The following is a 21,482-nucleotide window of genomic DNA, read 5'->3' as shown; positions in this document are numbered from 1 at the left end:
GTGTGTGTGTGTGTGTGTGTATCAGAGGCTGATGTATCTTCTTCCTCTGAGCCATTGAGCTCCTTTGTTTCTAAAAAAAAAAAAAAAAAACTATTAAAACACATCAGAGAGTCAAACTGTAGCTCTGGGTCACATGTTCCTGCATCACCATGGACACACACACACACACACATTTACACACTTAGTTCCTTCTGTAGCATTAAATGTGGATTAATACGCTGCTGAAAATAGTCCCATCACCTCTGAATTCTCAGTTCTCAGTGGGAGGTCTCTGTGATCCTACAGGAGGATGGTTATCTATCTATCAATGGTCAGGTTTCCATACAAGTCGTATCGAATTTAAAAGCGGATTTTGTGAAAATGCGCAAAAAGCAAATGCGAATTTACGCCCGTTTCCATTCGTTATTGTTTTGCGATTATTGGGAGAGGAGGAGTGCACCGTGAGATTACGTCATAAGAGAGCGTGAATGTATCCAACAGTTGACACTCAGCTGACACTCAACATCATGGACAATTTACGTACTTTCTGGACTATAGACGCACCTGTATAAGCCGCACCAGCTACATTTTAAAAGAAAATACTGCAGGTTTTCATGTTGTAACATGAGATATTTACACAGAAAGACAGTAGGGAACTGTGACAGTCTGCTCGCTTTTCCTCTGTTTTGGTTCCGCTCCTCTCGCCCATGTGCATCTGTTTACATACGAAGCCGGTGAAAAATCAACAAGTTACATAACGATGTTACGGCGTGTGTTTGTGTAGTCTTAACCGTCATAAACAAAACATTACGGGTTACGGAGCGTTTGTGTTGCGGTGCAGAGACGAGAGCTGGGAGACCGGGGCGTCGCTGGGTGAAGTCCAGCAGCTTCACCCACAAACTCTGCCTCAATTCGCATAATCTGTTTCCATCACAAAAACTTGCATTTCCTTTAATCGATACGCTGACAAATCCACCCCCTCCAAGCGTATAAACTTTTATGCGCATTTACTGCCTTTATTCGAATTTCTGGCGTTTCCATTCAAGTATTTATTCGCAATTTTTGAAAATGCGAATAAAAAAAGGTGGATGGAAACGCAACTAATGAAGCTGTGTGTGTGACCCGTGTCATCATATACATATATTGTAGGCCTATACTATAGGCTACTGTATGTATTTGTCAAATGTCTTGTTTATTTAAACTGGGTTTTCATTAATGAAACTTGTGTGCACGACGTAGTTAAAATGAAATCACTTCATTCATTCAGTTTTCTCTGCAGAGGAACATGAAATTTTGGTCGATCCACCTTAAAAACACAGCCGATGTAAAAGTTAATTCTCCTTTAAACTGGAGGTTTAAAGTTTTGGTAACAACAAAAAACTGAATTTAAATGTTAATTTGTCTTCAATTTAAACCAGGATTTAATCTGGTTTAGCAGTTAAAACCCTGACGGTGTGAAGTTTAATTCAGTTTCTTATTCCCTAAAACGTCAGAGTTTGGGTTAAACACCAGCACTTTGTTGCTGTAAGGTCAGAGGTCATCTGTTGCCATAGTTACGGTGGTAAACACATTCAGGTTGAAACAGGAAACTCTTTAGACTTTATTTAAAGTAACGATTTTGAAAAACTCTTCTCTCTCTCTCGTCCTATAGGACCTGGCCCGAAACACTCGTTTATTTTCTTCCCCTCCTCTCCTTCCTTCACTCCTCTTTTCTCTTCTCCTTGTCTCTCTTTTAGATCACTCGCTTCCTCTCCTTTCTTTCATCCCTTTTATTGGCTTTGTCTTTTTACTCTTTCCCATATTAACCTTTCTTTCTTTCTTTCTTTCTTTCTTTCTTTCTTTCTTTCTTTCTTTCTTTCTTTCTTTCTTTCTTTCTTTCTTTCTTTCTTTCTTTCTTTCTCTCTCTCCCTCCATCTCTTTGCTTCCTCTCTCTCAGTTGGTAGATTGGTTTTGGCACTCGGTCCCCTGATCGGTGATCCCACACACACACACACACACACACACACACACACACACACACACACACATACACATACACACAGAGCGGCAGTGTCATCGCCATGGCGATGTCAGCAGGCGGGGCTTAATCCAAAGTGACACTTGTTCTCTGCCTTCCTTTCCCATCGCCATGGAAGCAATTACCCTCCTCCTCAAGGGCCTTTTGTCTGTGTGTGTGTGTGTGTGTGTGTGTGTGTGTTCTCTCCGGTTCTCGTCCTCTCCGGAGTTGACGGGGTGGAACCTCGGCTGCAGGTCACCTGATTGGCTGAATTGAAAGACAGGGTGAGCGAGAGAGAGAGAGAGAGAGAGAGATCACCCATACCACCTTTCCTCTTCCTCCATCTTTTTTTTTCTCCTGCAGCTTCAACTTCAACATCAACTTGACATTTTTATTAAAATGTTGTTGAAATATTATAAGCTCATAGAAATAACTTGATAATAACAATTTTTTAAACAGATTTCAGAATAAAACACCCAGAGAAACCAAATCCTGCAAAGCTGTGTGGTTGTTGGATGGTGGGTCCAGATGGTGAGGGGGCGGGGCTTAGTTGTGACATCACAAAGTGACAGGAAGTCCTGACGGCTGGTTTTAAGGCTCAGTTTCTGAATTCAGGCTGTGTGCATTTCTCTGTGGACTGAGGCTTTGATACTTTCACAGTATTAATATAGAACCTAGAGCTGCTTTATAATCACACTACACATGGACATCTACCTTTATACTGTATGGAGCTTTAACACAAACATCTACCTTTATACTGTATGGAGCTTTAACACAAACATCTACCTTTATACTGTATGGAGCTTTAACACAAACATCTACCTTTATACTGTATGGAGCTTTAACACAAACATCTACCTTTATACTGTATGGAGCTTTAACACAAACATCTACCTTTATACTGTATGGAGCTATAACACAAACATCTACCTTTATACTGTATGGAGCTTTAACACAAACATCTACCTTTATACTGTATGGAGCTTTAACACAAACATCTACCTTTATACTGTATGGAGCTTTAACACAAACATCTACCTTTATACTGTATGGAGCTTTAACACAAACATCTACCTTTATACTGTATGGAGCTTTAATACAAACATCTACCTTTATACTGTATGGAGCTTTAATATAAATCTATATGTATATGGAACTCTTATTTCTCTCTTTCTCTCCTTGTCTTCTTCTTTATCTTCCTCTTTTTTCACTCTCTTGCTCACACAAACACACACCTTCTTTCTTTTCGTTCTTTCCTTTTGTTTAAATCCATCCCTTCATCTTTAACCAGACTCAAATCTGTACAGTCTTTAAGTTTAAACTCTGTGTGTGTCGACAGAGATTTCCATCAGTTGTTAAGGGCCTGAAATGCCGCAGGTTGTAAAGCTGTGTGTGTGTGTGTGTGTGTGTGAGTGTGTGTGTGTGTGTGTGTGTGTGTGATGGCTATCAGCGGTCAGGACCTCAAACCTCCACAGATTTCCCTGTCGGCCACCGTGCAGCAGCCTCCTCCTCCTCCTCCTCTTATCTCCAGCCTTCATCTCTCTCTCTTCATATTGCTCCGCTGTGTTTCTCTTTATCTCATCAGAGACGTCCCTGCATGGATTTTATTTCCTTTATTTATTTTTCTTTTCTTTTCTTTTTCTTTTTTTTTTAAATATTCCTCCTCCTCCTCCTCCTCCTCTCAGTTTGGCCTCTGTTGACAGATGAGCCGATCATGTAAACAGATACCATTCTGATATCTTGGACACAACAGAAAAAAAAAAAAACAGAAATTAAAGCGGAGGAGAGTTTTATTCCCAAATATAAATTGAATTCTGCTCAAACAAATAAGAAAAAATGAGGCCGGCGTGAAAATAAATGCGTCTCAGTCTCCGAAGGGAACGTGAACCTGAGCTGAACAATGAGATGTGAATGGATTACAATACAGGGAGAGATTCAGCTGAGATTCAGCTCCAACAGTGTTTTCTGCAGGATTCGAGTTGTTCCTCCTCCTCCTGCTGCTGCTCAGAGAGACAAGAAGCCGATGAAAACCAGAAATCAGCTGTCAGTCATAACTCCAACATTTACACCTAGGCAGTGGCATGCACAGGGGGGGCCCAATATTTGAAAAATGCATGCTAAAGTGCCCCCTGGGAGCCAAAACGTGTGCTAAAGTGTCCTCATGGGGCCAAAACGTGTGCTAAAGTGTCCTCATGGGAGCCAAAACGTGTGCTAAAGTGCCCTCTAGGAGCCAAAACGTGTGCTAAGGTGTCCTCATGGGAGCCAAAAGGTGTGCTAAAGTGTCCTCATGGGAGCCAAAACGTGTGCTAAAGTGTCCTCATGGGAGCCAAAACGTGTGCTAAAGTGTCCTCTAGGAGCCAAAAGGTGTGCTAAAGTGTCCTCTAGGAGCCAAAAGGTGTGCTAAAGTGTCCTCTAGGAGCCAAAAGGTGTGCTAAAGTGTCCTCTAGGAGCCAAAAGGTGTCCTCTAGGAGCCAAAACGTTTGCTTAAGTGTCCTCTAGGAGCCAAAAGGTGTGCTAAAGTGTCCTCATGGGACCAAAACGTGTGCTAAAGTGTCCTCTAGGAGCCAAAACGTGTGCTAAAGTGTCCTCTAGGAGCCAAAACGTGTGCTAAAGTGTCCTCTAGGAGCCAAAACGTGTGCTAAAGTGCCCTCTGGGAGCCAAAAGGTGTGCTAAAGTGTCCTCTAGGAGCCAAAACGTGTGCTAAAGTGCCCTCTGGGAGCCAAAACGTGTGCTAAAGTGTCCTCTAGGAGCCAAAACGTGTGCTAAAGTGCCCTCTGGGAGCCAAAAGGTGTGCTAAAGTGCCCTCTAGGAGCCAAAACGTGTGCTAAAGTGTCCTCTAGGAGCCAAAAGGTGTGCTAAAGTGTCCTCATGGGACCAAAACGTGTGCTAAAGTGTCCTCTAGGAGCCAAAAGGTGTGCTAAAGTGTCCTCTAGGAGCCAAAACGTGTGCTAAAGTGTCCTCTAGGAGCCAAAACGTGTGCTAAAGTGCCCTCTGGGAGCCAAAAGGTGTGCTAAAGTGTCCTCTAGGAGCCAAAACGTGTGCTAAAGTGCCCTCTGGGAGCCAAAACGTGTGCTAAAGTGTCCTCTAGGAGCCAAAACGTGTGCTAAAGTGCCCTCTGGGAGCCAAAAGGTGTGCTAAAGTGCCCTCTAGGAACCAAAACGTGTGCTAAAGTGCCCTCTTCAGTGGCGACGACGCGCTATATGTGCCCTTTTTTTTTCCTTTTCGCCCCTGCCCTTCAAAAAGTCTGTGCACGCCACTGCACCTAGGGTTAGGTTAGGATGTGTAGCGCCACATTATGTTATGATGTAATCATTTTTCACCTCATGATGTAATAACGCTGTATTTTGTAATAAGATTCTTGAACGCAACATGTAGCCTAATAAACTTTGTTGCATTTTGTAGTAAGTTGTTACATATTGCACCAGTTATTACAAAATGTGCGTGTTGCCCTTTTTTTAAAAAGAAAATTTAATAATTTGGTGCGTGATTTAACAACTTATTACAAAATGCGACAAAGTTTATTACATATTGTGTTTATATAGGGACAAAGAGGATTTTTGGAAAGCCAAGTGTTTTCACACTACATTTCCCATGAGCCTCCGCACACACAGTGAAATTCTTGGAAAGAATTCTTGGAAATTCTTGGCAAGACGGACGAAAGCGAAAACATTTGCCAAGAATGAGAGTCGGCCACTAAATAATAACAAAATAACTATAAAGACAAAACGATATATTATCGATAATGGACCCATTAACAAGTGTGGGTAACGTAGATTCATCCACATTAATATGACACTCTTTTGGAACCAAATACAAACTCCTTGTTGTCCCTTTAAAGAATTTTATTACAAATATAGAAAGACAAATATTTGTCTTATTTCTTGTCAAAACTAATCTCTTTTCACTTAAAATAAGACTCAACACAAAAATTTACTTGTTTTTAGAGCATTTTCACTTGTTATAAACAAATTTTCACTTGAAATAAGTAGAAAAACTTACTCCACTATCAGATTTTTCTACTTATTTCAAGAGAAAATCTGCTTAAAAGAAGTAAAAAGTGTCTAAAAACAAGCTGCTTTTTATGTGATGAGTCTTATTTCAAGTATAATGAGATTTGTTTTGACTAGAAATAAGACAAATACTGTATTATTGGTAAGACTTTGAGTTTTTGCAGTGCACACAGTTTGATTCAAGAAGTTCAAACCTCGAGACGGTAAATCTGCCCGACGACAGCGTCCTCCTGTCACATGACTGATGGTCAGTTTGACCTCCAATTGACCTGGACGTTAAACCTCGACCTGCTCAACACACACACATACACACACACACACCCACAGACACACACACAAACATATAAACGCACATATTTTCTCCCTCCAGCTGACGAGCTCTTTAAAAAGCCATTGACCCACCTCACTGAACTTTATGACATCACACCTTACCCGCTGTGACAAGCTCTTTAAAACACCATCAAGTCGCCCGGCTCAACTTTACGACGCGGTTTCATTTCATGTTTATAAGACCCAAACACAGACACACACACACACACACACACACACACACACACACACACACACACACACACACACACAGACACACAACAAGTGTTGCATTTACCTACTCATCCGGTACATGATAAATATGTCTCTTTGAGTCAAGGTCAAACACACCTCTTTGCTCACATACACATACTCTTACGCACACAATCGCACACATTATGACACACACACACACACACACACACACACACACACACACACACACACACACACACACAGACACGCACAGACACGCACACAGACACACAAAAACATGGATTTTTATATAAACATCAAAAATCTGTTTCCTTATTCACTGTTTGCTGAATATAAATCATGTCAATGTTCGTCGAGGATCAGAACTTTTGTTGTCGTCACTAAAATTGTGTGTGTGTGTGTTGTTGACTGTGTGTGTGTGTGTGTGTGTGTCTGTGTGTGTGTGTGTGTGTGTGGCTCTTTAACGCTCTGTGATGTCATCACCAAACTACTGATCTATACTGATGTTGATCAACACAGATGTCCTCTTAAAACGTCTGGATCACTATGGATACAACTAGACTCCTCCTCTCCTCTCCTCTCTTCTCCTCGCTTCTCTTCTCTTTTCTTCTCTTCTCTTCTCTTCTCTTCTCCTCTCCTCGCCTCTCCTCTCCCTCTTCCTCCTCTCCTCTCCTCTCCCTCTTCCTCCTCTCCTCTCCTCCTTCTTCCTCACCCCCTCTCTTCTTTCTCTTCTCCTCTCCTCCTCCTTTCTTCCTCCTCTCCTCTCCTCTTCCTCCTCCTCCTCTCCTCTCCTCTCCTCTCCTCCTTCTTCCTCCTCTCCTCACCCCCTCTCTTCTTTCTCTTCTCCTCTCCTCCTCTTCTTCCTCCTCTCCTCTCCTCTCCCCACCTACTCTCTCCTCCTCTCCTTTCCTCTCCCCTCCTCTCCTCTTCCTCCTCCTCCTCTCCTCACCCCCTCTCTTCTTTCTCTCCTCCTCTCCCCTCCTCTCCTTCTTCCTCCTCTCCTCTCCTCTTCCTCCTCCTCCTCTCCTCACCCCCTCTCTTCTTTCTCTTCTCCTCCTCCTCCTCCTCTTCCTCCTCCTCCTTCTTCCTCCTCTCCTCTCCTCTCCTTCTTCCTCCTCTCCTCTCCTCCTTCTTCCTCCTCTCCTCTCCTTCTTCCTCCTCCGCCTCCTCTTCTCCTCACCCCCTCTCTTCTTTCTCTTCTCCTCTCCTCCTCCTCTTCTTCCTCCTCTCCTCTCCTCCTTCTTCCTCCTCTCCTCTCCTCTCCTTCCTCCTCTCTCCTCCTCTCCTTTCCTCTCCCCTCCTCTCCTCCTCCTCTTCTTCCTCCATTTACTGTTTGTTCTTGCTGATAAATAAATGACAAACAGTATGAAAATGATATTCTTCGCCAGATGACAGCCATTTTTCATCCCTAGCCCTAAACAACAACTCCTCCTCCTCCTCCTTCCCCCTCTCCCCCTCCTCCTCTCTTCCCCCCTCCTTCCCCCTCCTCCTCCTCCTCCTCCTCTAAAGTGTTGCTCCGTTATCCCTCCATCTCATCGCTCTCCTTCTCTTTACATCCCTCTCTCCCCCTTTTATCCCTCTAACACTTTTTTCTCGCACATTTTTTTTTTTTACTCTGGCAAAAATTAATCACCTGTCTTTATGTGTGTGTGTGTGTGTGTGTCTGTGTGTGTGTGTGTGTGTGTGTGTGGCCGGCAGGAAGCCCACAGAGGTTTTTAGCAGCTGATTTATTGCTGAGTTAATTCATAACGGCGTCCGATGATGATGAGAGGCTGCGGGAAAGTATGGTCGTCACTGTTGTTGTTGAAGGGTGAAAGAGAGAGAAGGAGAGAGAGAGAGAGAGAGAGAGAGAGAGAGAGAGAAGGAATAAACAGAGCAGCTCTCTGGTTTAAAGTAATAGAGTGAGACGTGATGGAGTGAAGATGAGGATGGAGGGAAGAGTATAAGTGAAGTCGTTCGGAGTGAGGAGAAAGAGAGACCGGTGTGAGGTAACAGGAGGAGGAGGAGCGAGGGATGAAGGTGAAGGTGAAGAAGAGGTGATGAAGGTCAAACTGTGGAGGTCACAAACAGAATAATAAAAAATAAGATTAATAATAATAATAAACTCGTCTCTTAGAAACAGTTTAGTTTGCACTAAACGTCGGTGAGCGTTCACTGCACATGGAAAAAGTAGGAAAACACAGTTCTGAGTCTGTAGCTGCAGAAACGTTTGTTCTTTTTCATAAAGAAAATTAACTTTGTGTTTTTTAAATGCTGAAGGATTAAATGTTTGGACTCAGAAACAGAAACAGAAACCTGCTTTTATCATAAACTTCAGCCTGGTCCTGAATAAACTAATAAATGAGATTCTTCATTCCCATTCCCATTGTTTGGTTTCTTCCTTTTCTGTATGATCTGACACTTTACTACGTAACACATTGGGTCAGAAAATACACAAAAATCACGCAAGTGTTTTTCAGGGAGAGAAACTGTTCTTGATTGAGTTTAAAGGGACATTGTGTAAGAATTCCTCCCATCTAGCGTTGCGGTTGTATATATCTCAAGCAACTCAGTCGTATTTTTCATGCTGCATTCACCTGAAATTGGGCAGACGGCAGACGGACGACAGCCGCTGCACGTAACGGCATAAACAAGCCTCTATGTAAACAAGAGGCAAAACAATACACGTGACAATATGTTGTCATGGCGATGTGGTATTGTTTTACCGTCTTTCTCTGGACTTCTGTGACTAAAATGACATCTGGCTTGTTATAGCGACGGCCGTCTGCCCGACTGCAGGTGAATGCAGCATCAGTGTAACGCTCCATTCCTCCTCACTGCGTTACCGCGGTGACTTTTCACAGACGCCACCTCCACCTGAGCCGACAGCTCCGGTGTCTCCGCTGAGTTTCCGTGGTTTCCTACCGTCACGCTGCCACTGAACGTAAGCGTAACCATGGAGACACCACATGGCAGCAGCACCGAGCTTACCCGCTCCATGGAGATATGAATGATATGAACGGCTCATTCAGAGCTGAAAGGAACACTTCACTTTGTTGATGGGGGGGGTTACTGATTAATGAAAAACAGGCTGAAGAACCAAATAATCGAGTTTCGTGAAGAGATAACAGGAGAAGTTACACAATGTCCCTTTAATAAAGAGCTGAGATCAGATCCTGTCTGGTCAGGTGGAAACGTTCAGCAGGTTTGTGGTTTTTGAAAAAGTGTAGACAAGTAAATAAATCTGTTGTAGTTGTTGAGGAGCTTCAGTGGGATCTTGGTCTTCAGATGGTTTTTATTTCTCATCCGTTTAGAAAACTTCATCTTCCACCTTTAGAGACGTAGTTTGGACTAATTTTCTAAGAACTGTTCGACTTCATCCATCTTTAGTTTTGCTGCGTTTTCCGGGGAAAGGCGTCGAACGCGTTTTAGCTCTGACGGAGGAGGAGAATGAAACTGTTCTCTTCTCTGATTGGTCATTGTTTTTTAATCTTCTCTCTTCCTCCGTCCAGGCTGCAGGCTCTGAGGAAGGAGAAGTCACGTGACGCGGCGCGGTCGCGGCGGGGGAAAGAGAACTTTGAGTTCTACGAGCTGGCCAAGATGCTGCCGCTGCCGGGCGCCATCACCAGCCAGCTGGACAAGGCGTCCATCATCCGCCTCACCATCAGCTACCTGAAGATGAGGGACTTCGCCAACCAGGGAGACCCGCCGTGGAACCTCCGCATCGAGGGCCCGCCGCCCAACACCTCCGTCAAAGGTAAGGGGCCACGGCTAGGGGCCGCCATGATGAGAGGCTTTTATTCTGAAAATCTGCTGCTTCAGCCCCGCCACGAGAGGCTTTTATTGTGAAAATCTGATGGGAAGATGGGAAACTTGTTTCTGTTCCTGTTTCTGTTTCTGCGGGCGACTTAAACAGTTGGTTTTGGTTTTTGGTTTCATTTTACTTTCAGCGTCTTCTGCTTTATTTAACCCTCCTGTCGTCCTTCTGGGTCAAATTGACCCAATCTGTTTACTTCCTCCATCCTTCCTTCTTTCCTTCCTTTCTCCCTTCCTTCTTTCCTTCCTTCCTTCCTTCCTTCCTTCCCTTTGTCCTTACTTCTTCTTCTTTCCTCTTTTGATCCAATTGATCTGATCTGCTCCATATACCTCCATCTTTCTTTCCTTCCCTTTTCCCTTCCTTCTTTCCTCCCTTCTTCCTTCCTTGAACGAATCTCGCTCCATCTTACTTTACTTCCTTTTTCCCTTCCTTCTTTCCACAATCGTTGTTCCCTCCCTCCCTCCCTTCCTTCCTTTCTTCCTTCCCTTCATCCTTCTTCCTTCCTTTTTGACCCAATCTGTTCCCTCCCTCCTTCTATCTTTCCTTCCTTTTTCCCTTCCTTCTTTCCCCCTATCTTTCCCTTTGTCCTTCCTTCCATCCATCCATCCTTCCTTCCTTCCTTCCTTCCTTCCTTCCTTCCTTCCTTCCTTCCTTCCCTTCATCCTTACTTCTTCTTTCCTTTTTTACCCAATTGACTCAATCTGTTCCCTCCCTCCTTCTATCTTTCCTTCATTTTCCCCCTTCCTTCTTTCCTCCCATCTTTCCCCTTGTCCTTCCTTCCTTACTTCTTTCCCTTCGTCCTTCCTTCCTTCCTTGACCCAATATGTTCCCTCCCTCCATCTTTCTTTCCTTCCCTTTTCCCTTCCTTCTTCCCTCCTTGAACCAGGATGACAACAGGAGGGTTTTACAGTAAACTGCTGTCAAACAACATGGAAAAGCGGCAGAATAACACACACATAGACACACACACACACACACACACACACACACACACACACACACACATGCATGCATACATACATATCCAGACGGCTACTAGCTGGTGCGCTGAGTGATTCTCTGTGAAGGGAACATTAAGCTTTGATGAATTTCTGCCTGGAGTAGCAGAGTAACACACAGCACTTGTGAATCTAAGTGGAATTTGCCTTTGAAATGGGCCCTTTGTGCGACGACGCACTTAGAGCCGGAGAGGAGAGGAGCGCTCGCTTTTAAAAGGGACGTTTGGGCTCGTAGGAATGACCCCAAGATGAAAGCAAACTGCTTCAACATTTCTGCTGGTGTGTGTTTATGTGTGTTTACGTGTGTGCGTGTGTGTGTGTGATATTTACCTGCGTGCGTGTGTGTGTCGGAGCTGTAATGCGTCCAAGAGCTCTGAGATTGTCGTTCAGTTTGTGGTAACGTGTGAATAAAAGTAAATGTTTGTGTAGGTGCAACAGTGTGTGTGTGTGTGTGTGTATGGGTATTTCTACACATGTCTCTCAGTGTGTGTGTGTGTGTGTGTGTGTGTGTGCGCGCCACACAGCAGCAGATGGCATCATTGTCGTCGGCTCTTTGAAGAGGCGCATGCATTTTAATGAACTAACCAGAAATGTACACACCAAATTAGTGTGTGTGTTTGTGTGTGTGTGTGTGTGATTGTTTCAGAGCTTGCAGCGTTTTGTGTGTGTGTGTGTGTGTGTGTGTTGTATATTTCCTGCAACACAGCAACACATCCTGTCAGACAGACTCAAACACACACACACAAACACACACATACTCTGCACCTGAATGAACCCTGTGAGTCTGATCTGATCTATGGAATCAATATATGATTAGGCCTGGGACGATAATCAATAAATCAATTAATCGCACGATAAATGAAAATGAACTCGATAATTTTTCTGGCCTCGATATATCGTCATGTGCATGCACGTATTTGTTTTCCTGGTCTCTGGCCTCCAAACAGGCTGGATGACGAGAGGCTTCACTCTGTGCATCAGTCTCAGCACCGGGGCCGGAGTGAACCATCTCGTCAGTCATCCAGGATCTTTGTTTCCCAGAATGCATTTCGTGGCAACAGGCAGCGCTAGCGGTAAAGCTAAAGCTAAGCAGCTGAAAGCGGTTTTAATTCTCACCGCAGCGCTGTTAATACGTCACTTTTTAAAGTTTGAATATTTTTTCATGCGAGAAAGTCACAGTTTGAAGATCCCCAGTCTGTGGTCAGTTTATCCAGATAGCGCCTGTTAGGAGATTTGGTAACACTTTACAATAAGGGTCCCTTAATTAACGTTAGTTAGTACATTATTAAGCATTAATATATAAACTAATGTGTTAATTGATGCTGAGTAATGCATACATAATGATAACGAATTACATTATTCAACTTTTAAATTTATTAACTAACTTTGAGTAGTAAACATTAATTAACTGCTTACTAATAGGCTACATTAATTAATGTGTTTCCTAATCCTAAGTAATACATAATAGTGATTGTTAATATGTGTGGCGGCCTGGGAAAACCCGTCGGATGTCGCGGACGTTCGATTGTGGCAAATAGCCAAAATAGGTGGAAAAGTACTATTTCCACGATTTTGATATTTTGTGTGATTCTGGTACTTTGAACTCCCTACTACATCGTGGTGAATAAATATTTTAAGAAAACAAAACGGAAAGTACTTATTTTTATGTTTTTGTGGCGAGTATAAGGCGTTTCGTTTCCAGCTGAGCCGCAGCACCAGCTGAGCCGCAGCAGCAGCGCTAGAGGAGACAGGTCCGTTGTTGTTGTAGATGTAGCATTCAAGGACCCTCGGAAAGCAGAGAATCCCGCGATTCAGATGCTTTTTTACAGCTGATCTTTATCATAAACGGTTGTTGATGTTTTGTAAAACTTGTGCAAGTGCCGATGATGAGCTCGGTTTAGCGCCGATGCTACGTTCTGTTTGGCATTGATGCTACGTTCGGATTAGCATCGATGCTACGCTAGGTTAGCGTCTGTTCCCGTACCACGTGATCACACGCACCCTATATGGTCCATTCTTGTCACAGAGGCACCATTAAAGGACCCTCGGAAAGCAGAAAATCACACGATTCAGATACAGTTTACAGCTAATCTCTATCATAAACGGTTCAGAAGCTGTTTAATGTTTTGTAAAACTCTCGTCTTTAGAGGGTTAAAACAGCAACGTTCTAGTTAAAGCCATTTTTCCCACTTTTCAGTTTTTTGGTCATAATAGATCAAAATGCTCATAACTTTTGATCTGAGAGGGCTATCTCAGTCATTCAAACAGTTATGAATGGCTGAAAACGTCTAGTTTATGGAAATATCAAAACATGAAAATGTCAAAATCCCACCATGTGAAGGGTTTTCCCAGGCCACCACACATATATCTGTAAACAGTTAATTAATGCTTAATAATGTTCTAACTAACATTAATTAAGGGACCCTTATTGTAAAGTGTTACCGGAGATTTCCTCTTACGTTAAGTCCAGCAGAGCTAATGTGCTAACGTTAGCAGCGGCCGGTCTGCCGTGCTCATGGGCCGGGCAACTTCCGTCGTCATCCCGGGGGAGAAAACAAGTTTATCCGCAGGTTTTTAGAGGTTTACCGCTGACTGGTTAAATACTTTTTAGGAGATAAATGTTGGCCTCATTGATGAAATCTAACAACTGTAGCAGTCGCATTAGTTTGTTTGAATAAAAAGTGAAGCTTCCAGTGTGTATTGGACAGAAGAGCTGCAGTGCGCTGTTTTATTTATTTAGGATATATAAGTTCTTGTCAATACAATTACAATGGTAAAAAAAAATACTCATGAGAAATAAAAGTTTATTGGATTTGAAAGGGTGTATTTGCATTATTATGAAATTTTATCGTTACATTAGTGGTTAATTTGGTCTCATCGGCAATAATTTGTAGGACAATAGGACGAATCGCCTTGTCGTTTACAACTACTTCCGGGTAGAAAACCAGCATTCGAACAATAGTGACGGACGAGAGTTTCACTATATATATCTACTTTTTCATGTCACTATATCGCCGTTTAGACTAATCTGATGTTTGTAAAGTCTATAAAACCAATGATTGGACAAACATTACTATTTACGTGTGCACATTTTTGTAATTAGTCATAGTTATCAGAGATTAGCTGGGCTAACGGTTAGCTACCTGTTTAACTTTAATAACTCAGTGACTCAATAAACGCTCCATGAAAAAATATTTTCTCCAGCGGATATCTGAGTTACAACATGATTGAGCTAACTGGAGTAGTTATATGTCGTGTCCCACAACGGGAGGGTTTTAACAGCTGACGTCCTGGTGTTAGCTTAGCTACCGCCGTTAGCTTAGCTGCCGTTAGCTGTCCCTGTCAGCTGCAGCCACTGATGCTTTCTAGACACCGTGATTCCCCCAAACTGAATAAATACAACACATAGCAACACAAAACACACACACACAGAAATAGTAATGTTTCTTCAATCATTTCAGATTTGTCTAAACGGTGATAGGGCGTGAAAAATATGATATATAGCTAAACTCTCGTTCGTTACTATTGATCTCATTCAAATTACGTGCTGGTTTTCTACCCGGAAGTAGAATGTAAACAACAAGGAGATTCGGTCTATATATCGTCCAGCAAAATTTGTTATCGTCACAGGCCTACATATGATCAATAACCGATGATGATGATGATGATACTGATCAATAGCTACCGATCAGTCGGGTTCAAACCGGTCGGTCGGTCTCAATCAGGACTCTCGTTAAACTCCGGGTAACCATAGCAACAAGAGCAGCGATGCTAAAAACCAGAGCTTTTTAAAACCGGAGAGAGATGATGATGATGATGAGGACGGACTGAGACACACACACACACACACACACACACACTGTACATAATACACACGCCCTCTGTGTGTGTGTTATTTTCTTCTTCCTCCTCCTCTTCCTCTCATCCTTCCTTTATACATGTATCTGTTTTCTCTCTTTCTCTCTCCTCTTTCCTTTTATTTCTCCCTCTTCTCTCCGTCCTTCTTTTCCCATCCTCTCTTCTCTCTCTCCTCCTTCCTTTAATTTCTCCCTCTTTTCCCCATGCACGTCTTCCTTCTTTTCCCATCATCTCTCTTCTCTAGTTTCTCCTTCCTCTCCTCTTCTTCCCATCTTTCCTTTATACATTCATCTGTTTCTGTTTTTCTCTCTTTCTCTCTCCTCTTTCCTTTTATTTCTCCCTCTTCTATCCACTTCTTCCTTCTTTTCCCATCATCTCTTCTCTCTCTCTCCTCCTTCCTTTTATTTATCCCTCTTCTCTCCTTCCTTCTTTTCCCATCCTCTCTTCTCTCTCTCTCCTCCTTCCTTGTATTTATCCCTCTTCTCTCCTTCCTTCTTTTCCCATCCTCTCTTCCCTCTCTCTCTCCTCCCTCCTCCATCTTCACCTCCACACCTCTTTTCTTTTAGTCTCCTCGTTCTCCTCTTCTTCTCATCCTTCCTTCAGAGTTATCTGTCTTTGCTTCTTTCCCTTTATTTCTCCCTCTTCTCCCCACTTCTTCCTTCTTTTCCCATCCTCCCTTCTTTCTCTCTCTCCTCCTTCCTTCATCTTCACCTCCCCACCTCTTTTTCTAGTCTCTCCTTCCTCTCTCCTTCCTCTCCTCTTCCTACTCTTCTTCTCTTTTTTCTCTCTTTCCTTTATACATTTATCTGTTTTGTTTTTCTCTCTTTCTCTTTCCTTTTATTTCTCCCTCTTCTCTCCACTTCTTCCTTCTTTTCCCATCCCCTCTCTCTCTCCTCCCTCCTCCATCTGCATCTCCCCATCTCTTTTCTTTTAGTCTCTCCTTCCTCTCCTCTTCCTCCTCTTCTTCCCATCTCCATTTCTGTTTTTCTCTATTTCTCTCTTCTCTTTCCTTTTGTTTCTCCATCTTCTCTCCACTTATTCCTTCTTTTCCCATCCTCTCTTCCATCTCTTTCTTTCTCTTCTCCTTCCTTCATATTAACCTCCTCACATGTTTTCTTTTAGTCTCTCCTTCCTCTCCTCTTCTTCCTTCTTTTCCCCATCATTTTTTTCTCTCTCTCCCTCCTCCCCCTCCATCTTTCTTTCTTTTCGTCTCTCATTTCTCTCCTCTTCTTCTCATCTCTCCTTTATTTATTTATCCGTTTTTGTCTTTTTCTATTTCTCTTTCCTCTTCTCCCCACTTCTTTCTTCTTTTCTCAACTTCTCTCCTCCTCAGACTTTTGTCTTTGTCACCTTCCTCCACTTTCACCTTCTCCTCTCTCTTCCCTCCTCCTCTCTTCCTCCTCCTCCTCCCTCCCCCTCCTCCTCCTCCCCCTTTCCCCTCCTCCCCCCCCCTCTTTTCCTCCTTATCTGTCTTTGCTTCTTTCCCTTTATTTCTCCCTCTTCTCCCCACTTCTTCCTTCTTTTCCCATCCTCCCTTCTTTCTCTCTCTCCTCCTTCCTTCATCTTCACCTCCCCACCTCTTTTTCTAGTCTCTCCTTCCTCTCTCCTTCCTCTCCTCTTCCTACTCTTCCTCCTCTTCTTCCCATCTTTCCTTATCTGTTTTTGCTTTTTCTCTCTTTCTCTCTCCTCTTTCCTTTTATTTCTCCCTCTCCTCCCCACTTCTTCCTTCTTTTCTCAACTTCTCTTCCCCCCTCCCTCTCTCTCCTCCTCCTCAGACTTTTGTCTTTGTCACCTTCCTCCACTTTCACCTTCTCCTTCTCCTCTCTCTTCCTCCTCCTCCTCCTCCCCCCCTCCCCTCCTCCTCCTCCTCCTCCTCCTCCTCCTCCTCCTCCTCCCCCTCTCCCCCCCTCCCTCTGTTGACCTTTGCAGTAATTGACCCATCAGTTGCTCTTCTCCAGTTTAGTGTTGGAGGTTTTGACTTCCTGTCAGAGAGTCTCCACATCTGCTGCAGGACGACGCACAAACAACCCTGACCTTTGGAGCATCCTGACACCCGGCCGCGCGCGTGTGTGTGTCTGTGTGTGTGTGTGTGTGTGTGTGTGTGTGTGTGTGTGTGTTTATACGACTGACCGCTCACCATGTGACTGTACGTCGGTTTGGGTGTGTATGTGTGTTTGTGTTTGTGGCTGCACATGTGCATACGGTCTGTGTGTTCGACAGCGTTTCAGCCTTTGTGTGTCTGTCTGACAGTCTGTTGCATGTGTGTGATGGATTGTGTGTGTGTGTGGGTATGTGTTGGTATGTTTGCGTGTGTGTGTGTGTGTCTGTGTGTGTGTGTGTGTGTGTGTGTGTGTGTGTGTGTGTGTGTGTGTGTGACCCCCTCCGACACCTGGTTATTCATTATGCATGCAGAGAGCAGCAGACACCAAAATGCCACACTTCATGAGCCGGTCTACAATCAAGACACACACACACACACACATATACACACTCACATACCAACACTCACATACCAACACACACACACACACACACACACACACACACACACACACACACACACACATGCAAACACACACACAACTTCTCCCACCCTCACACTCACCATAAACAAACACACATACGGGTTTTACACAGGGTTTACACTCACAAACACACACACGTACATATTAAGAACTCACACGTATAGGCTACACACCTTAGGACGCACAACTTGTACACACACACACACACACACACACACACACACACACACACACATGCTTTACATTCTGTATAAATTTCCTCTCTCTCCAGTTATTAAAATATAAATTATGGCATTTTTTATAAGACCCACAAACTTTCTTACGGCTCAGAGCAGCAGCTCATGAGGCACAAGGTGCAATTTAGCATGTGTGTGTCTGTGTGTGTGTGTGTGTGTGTGTGTGTGTGTGTGTGTGTGTGTCCGTGCGTCACCTTTATAAGAAGCAGTTTATGATTATTAATGGGGGTGAATGTAAAGCCGGTGCAGACGTACAGTAATAAAGCAGCTTCAGCCTCTGGAGCCAGAAGAAGTTAATTATAAAGATCAGATGTTGTTTACCGGTATTTTACTCTGAAAATCCTGAGACACAAACTTTTTGTCCTTCAGATTAAAAGTCTCGTCACATTTAGTTTGACAGGAAGTTGCTGTAAAAACTGCAAATCGTACCAAGATTATTTGTCCTATTTCTAGGCAAAATGTCATTTCTAGTCAAAACAAATCTAATTAATACCTAAAATAAGACTTGTCACATAAAAATTTGCTTGTTTTTAGACACTTTTTACTTCTTTAAAGCATATTTTCGCTTGAAATAAGTAGAAAAATCTGATAGTGATAGATTTTCTTCTTATTTCAAGTGAAAATGATCTAAAAACAAGTTAATTTTTAGGTGGTGAGTCTTATTTTAAGTGGAAAGAGATTAGTTTTGACTAGAAATGAGACATTTTGACAAGAAATAAGACTAATATTCTTGGAAAGATTTGGAGTTTTTGCAGTGTGGACGAGTTGCTGCTGCTGCTGCTGCAGTGTGAATCTGTTCATTAAGAGGAGAAAAAAGAACATTTAACTATGGCATATGTTGTTGTTGTGGTGGTGGTGCATTCGGGTTCCTCCCGTGAGGCGGCGGCTCAGCAGATCACCACCCGCATATCTGATGTGTCTCAGCGTCTTATAGAATCTATAATTAGTCTGAGCTCATCAGAACGAGGCTGCAGTCGGAGTCAAAGGTTCAAAAGGTCTGAGGACAGAAAAACTAAACGTGGTCCAGAAGAAAAAAGTTGAAGAAATTTGTTTCATTAGAAATAACAAAGTAACAAGGGGATCAGATGTTGATTACCAAATGCAAAACATAAATTTGCTTGTTGTTTATTAGGAATTTTTCTAAACCACATTTACATGTTTTAGTCAAATGTAATTATTTTACTCACCTACTAATGTTAAGTTGTAGGTGCATTGTCCCTGATACAAATAAACGTATTAAACTAAACTAAACCATTATACGAAATATGAAAAAATATGAAAATATATAAAGTAGCCTAAGCCTTACAATGAATAAAATATTCACAAATAAACGCCCCGTACCAAATGGGTTCAATAGAAATACATGTACCGTTACACCCCTACATGTAGGTGTAACTGTAGGGGGTGTAACTGTAGATGTAACTAAGGAGCAGTGGTAACTGTAATTGAGAAGCGGGTGTAACTGTAACTGCAAGAGAAGATGTAACTGTAGGACGTCTATCTGTAGGTAACTATCGGAAGTGTAACTGTAACTGCAGCAGGTGTAACTGTAACTAAAGTCTAAACTCTCTTCTCTCTCTCTCCTCCTTCCTTTTATTTATCCCTCTTCTCTCCTTCCTTCTTTTCCCATCCTCTCTTCCCTCTCTCTCTCTCCTCCCTCCTCCATCTTCACCTCCACACCTCTTTTCTTTTAGTCTCCTCTTTCTCCTCTTCTTCTCATCCTTCCTTCAGAGTTACCTGTCTTTGCTTCTTTCCCTTTATTTCTCCCTCTTCTCCCCACTTCTTCCTTCTTTTCCCATCCTCCCTTCTTTCTCTCTCTCCTCCTTCCTTCATCTTCATCTTCACCTCCCCACCTCTTTTTCTAGTCTCTCTTTCCTCTCCTCTTCCTACTCTTCTTCTCTTTTTTCTCTCTTTCCTTTATACATTTATCCGTTTTGTTTTTCTCTCTCTCTCTTTCCTTTTATTTCTCCCTCTCCTCTCCACTTCTTCCCTTTTATTTCTCCCTCTCCTCTCCACTTCTTCCTTCTTTTCTTAACTTATCTCCCCTCTCTCTCTCTCTCTCTCTCTCTCTCTCTCTCTCTCTCTCTCTCTCTCTCTCTCTCTCTCCTCCTCAGACTTTTGTCTTTGTCACCTTCCTCCACTTTCACCTTCTCCTCTCTCTTCCCTCCTCCTCCCTCCCCCTCCTCCTTTTTTCCTCCTCCTCCCCCTTTCCCAAATCGGTACCAAATCGGTTCAATACAAATACATGTACCGTTACACCCCTAGGTGTAACTGTAAATGTAACTAAGGAGCAGTGGTAACTGTAATTGAGAAGCGGGTGTAACTGGATGTCTATCTGTAACTATAGGAAGTGTAACTGTAACTGCAGCAGGTGTAACTGTAACTAAAGGAGCAGGTGTAACTGTAACTGTAACAGTTGTGTGTTAAACGTATAGTCCACGTCAGATGTTGTGTTGTGAAGCATCAGCTGTAGTTTCCTTTGATGTCACTCAGACCCTCGTGTTATTGTCTGTGTGTGTGTGTGTGTGTGTTCATGTCCACTGAACACACACACACACACACACACACACACACACAGATAAACTGCAGCTTTGTACAGAATCAACCTCCTGCTCAGCGACAGAGAGAGAGAGTGAATAGAGAAATGAGAGGATAAAGAGCAGACGGAGAGAAGGAGAGAGGAATAAACGAGACAGTCAATTAGAGAGACAGAGGCTAACAGAGAGAGAGAGGGAGGGGGAGGAGGGGAGGAGGAGGAGGAGGAGGAGGGGGAGGAGAGGAGCAGCAGGAGTCGTCTCTGGTTATGATCCGTCTCGTCTCTTTGTAGCAGCTGACGGGTTTATGATGCGGCTGCTGCCGGGCTAATGGCTTCCTCCATTATACTGAGAACACACTGACCCCCAATACACATAAACACACACACACACACACACACACACACACACACACACACAGACCCCTCCCACCCTCCAAGCCTGGCCCGGCCCATACAGCTCCTTCAATATAAAGGTAGATGTAGATGTTTGTGTTAAAGCTCCTTCAGAATAAAGGTAGATGTTTATATTAAAGCTCCTTCAGAATAAAGGTAGATGTTTGTATTAAAGCTCCTTCAAAATAAAGGTAGATGTTTGTGTTAAAGCTCCTTCAAAATAAAGGTAGATGTTTGTGTTAAAGCTCCTTCAAAATAAAGGTAGATGTTTGTGTTAAAGCTCCTTCAGAATAAAGGTAGATGTTTGTGTTAAAGCTCCTTCAAAATAAAGGTAGATGTTTATATTAAAGCTCCTTCAGAATAAAGGTAGATGTTTGTGTTAAAGCTCCTTCAGAATAAAGGTAGATGTTTGTGTTACGTAAGGCTGTGATCCCTCTAAAGTGCGGATTTAACACTCTCCCCCAGTTTTTTTTTCTTTTATGTGACTTTGATGAATCACATAAAACCAAATATATGATACTTTTAATTTGATTGTACAACAACATTCTTAATTCATAAACTACTCAACATGATGAATATACAAGAGATGTCTGACGTTGATCGGTAAATGTATATTATTTCAATTCAGAT

General features: G+C 42.9%; 1 protein-coding gene across 1 annotated transcript in view; it reads left to right on the top strand.

The window, feature by feature from the left end:
• Positions 1-21,482, top strand: part of npas3 (neuronal PAS domain protein 3) — a 383,046-nt gene that overhangs the window by 138,893 nt on the left and 222,671 nt on the right. Inside the window, exon 4 of the mRNA XM_085768276.1 lies at positions 10,002-10,246. Coding sequence (XP_085624402.1) covers positions 10,002-10,246 — 245 coding nt within the window. The remainder of the gene's footprint in view (positions 1-10,001; positions 10,247-21,482) is intronic.

The sequence above is a fragment of the Trachurus japonicus genome, chromosome 22, assembly GCF_045865225.1.
Source record: "Trachurus japonicus isolate A0001 chromosome 22, Traja_1.0".
In the NCBI taxonomy this organism is placed as follows: domain Eukaryota; kingdom Metazoa; phylum Chordata; class Actinopteri; order Carangiformes; family Carangidae; genus Trachurus; species Trachurus japonicus.
The sequence above is the reverse complement of the archived record's forward strand: the minus strand, read 5'-3'. Positions and strand labels throughout refer to the sequence as shown.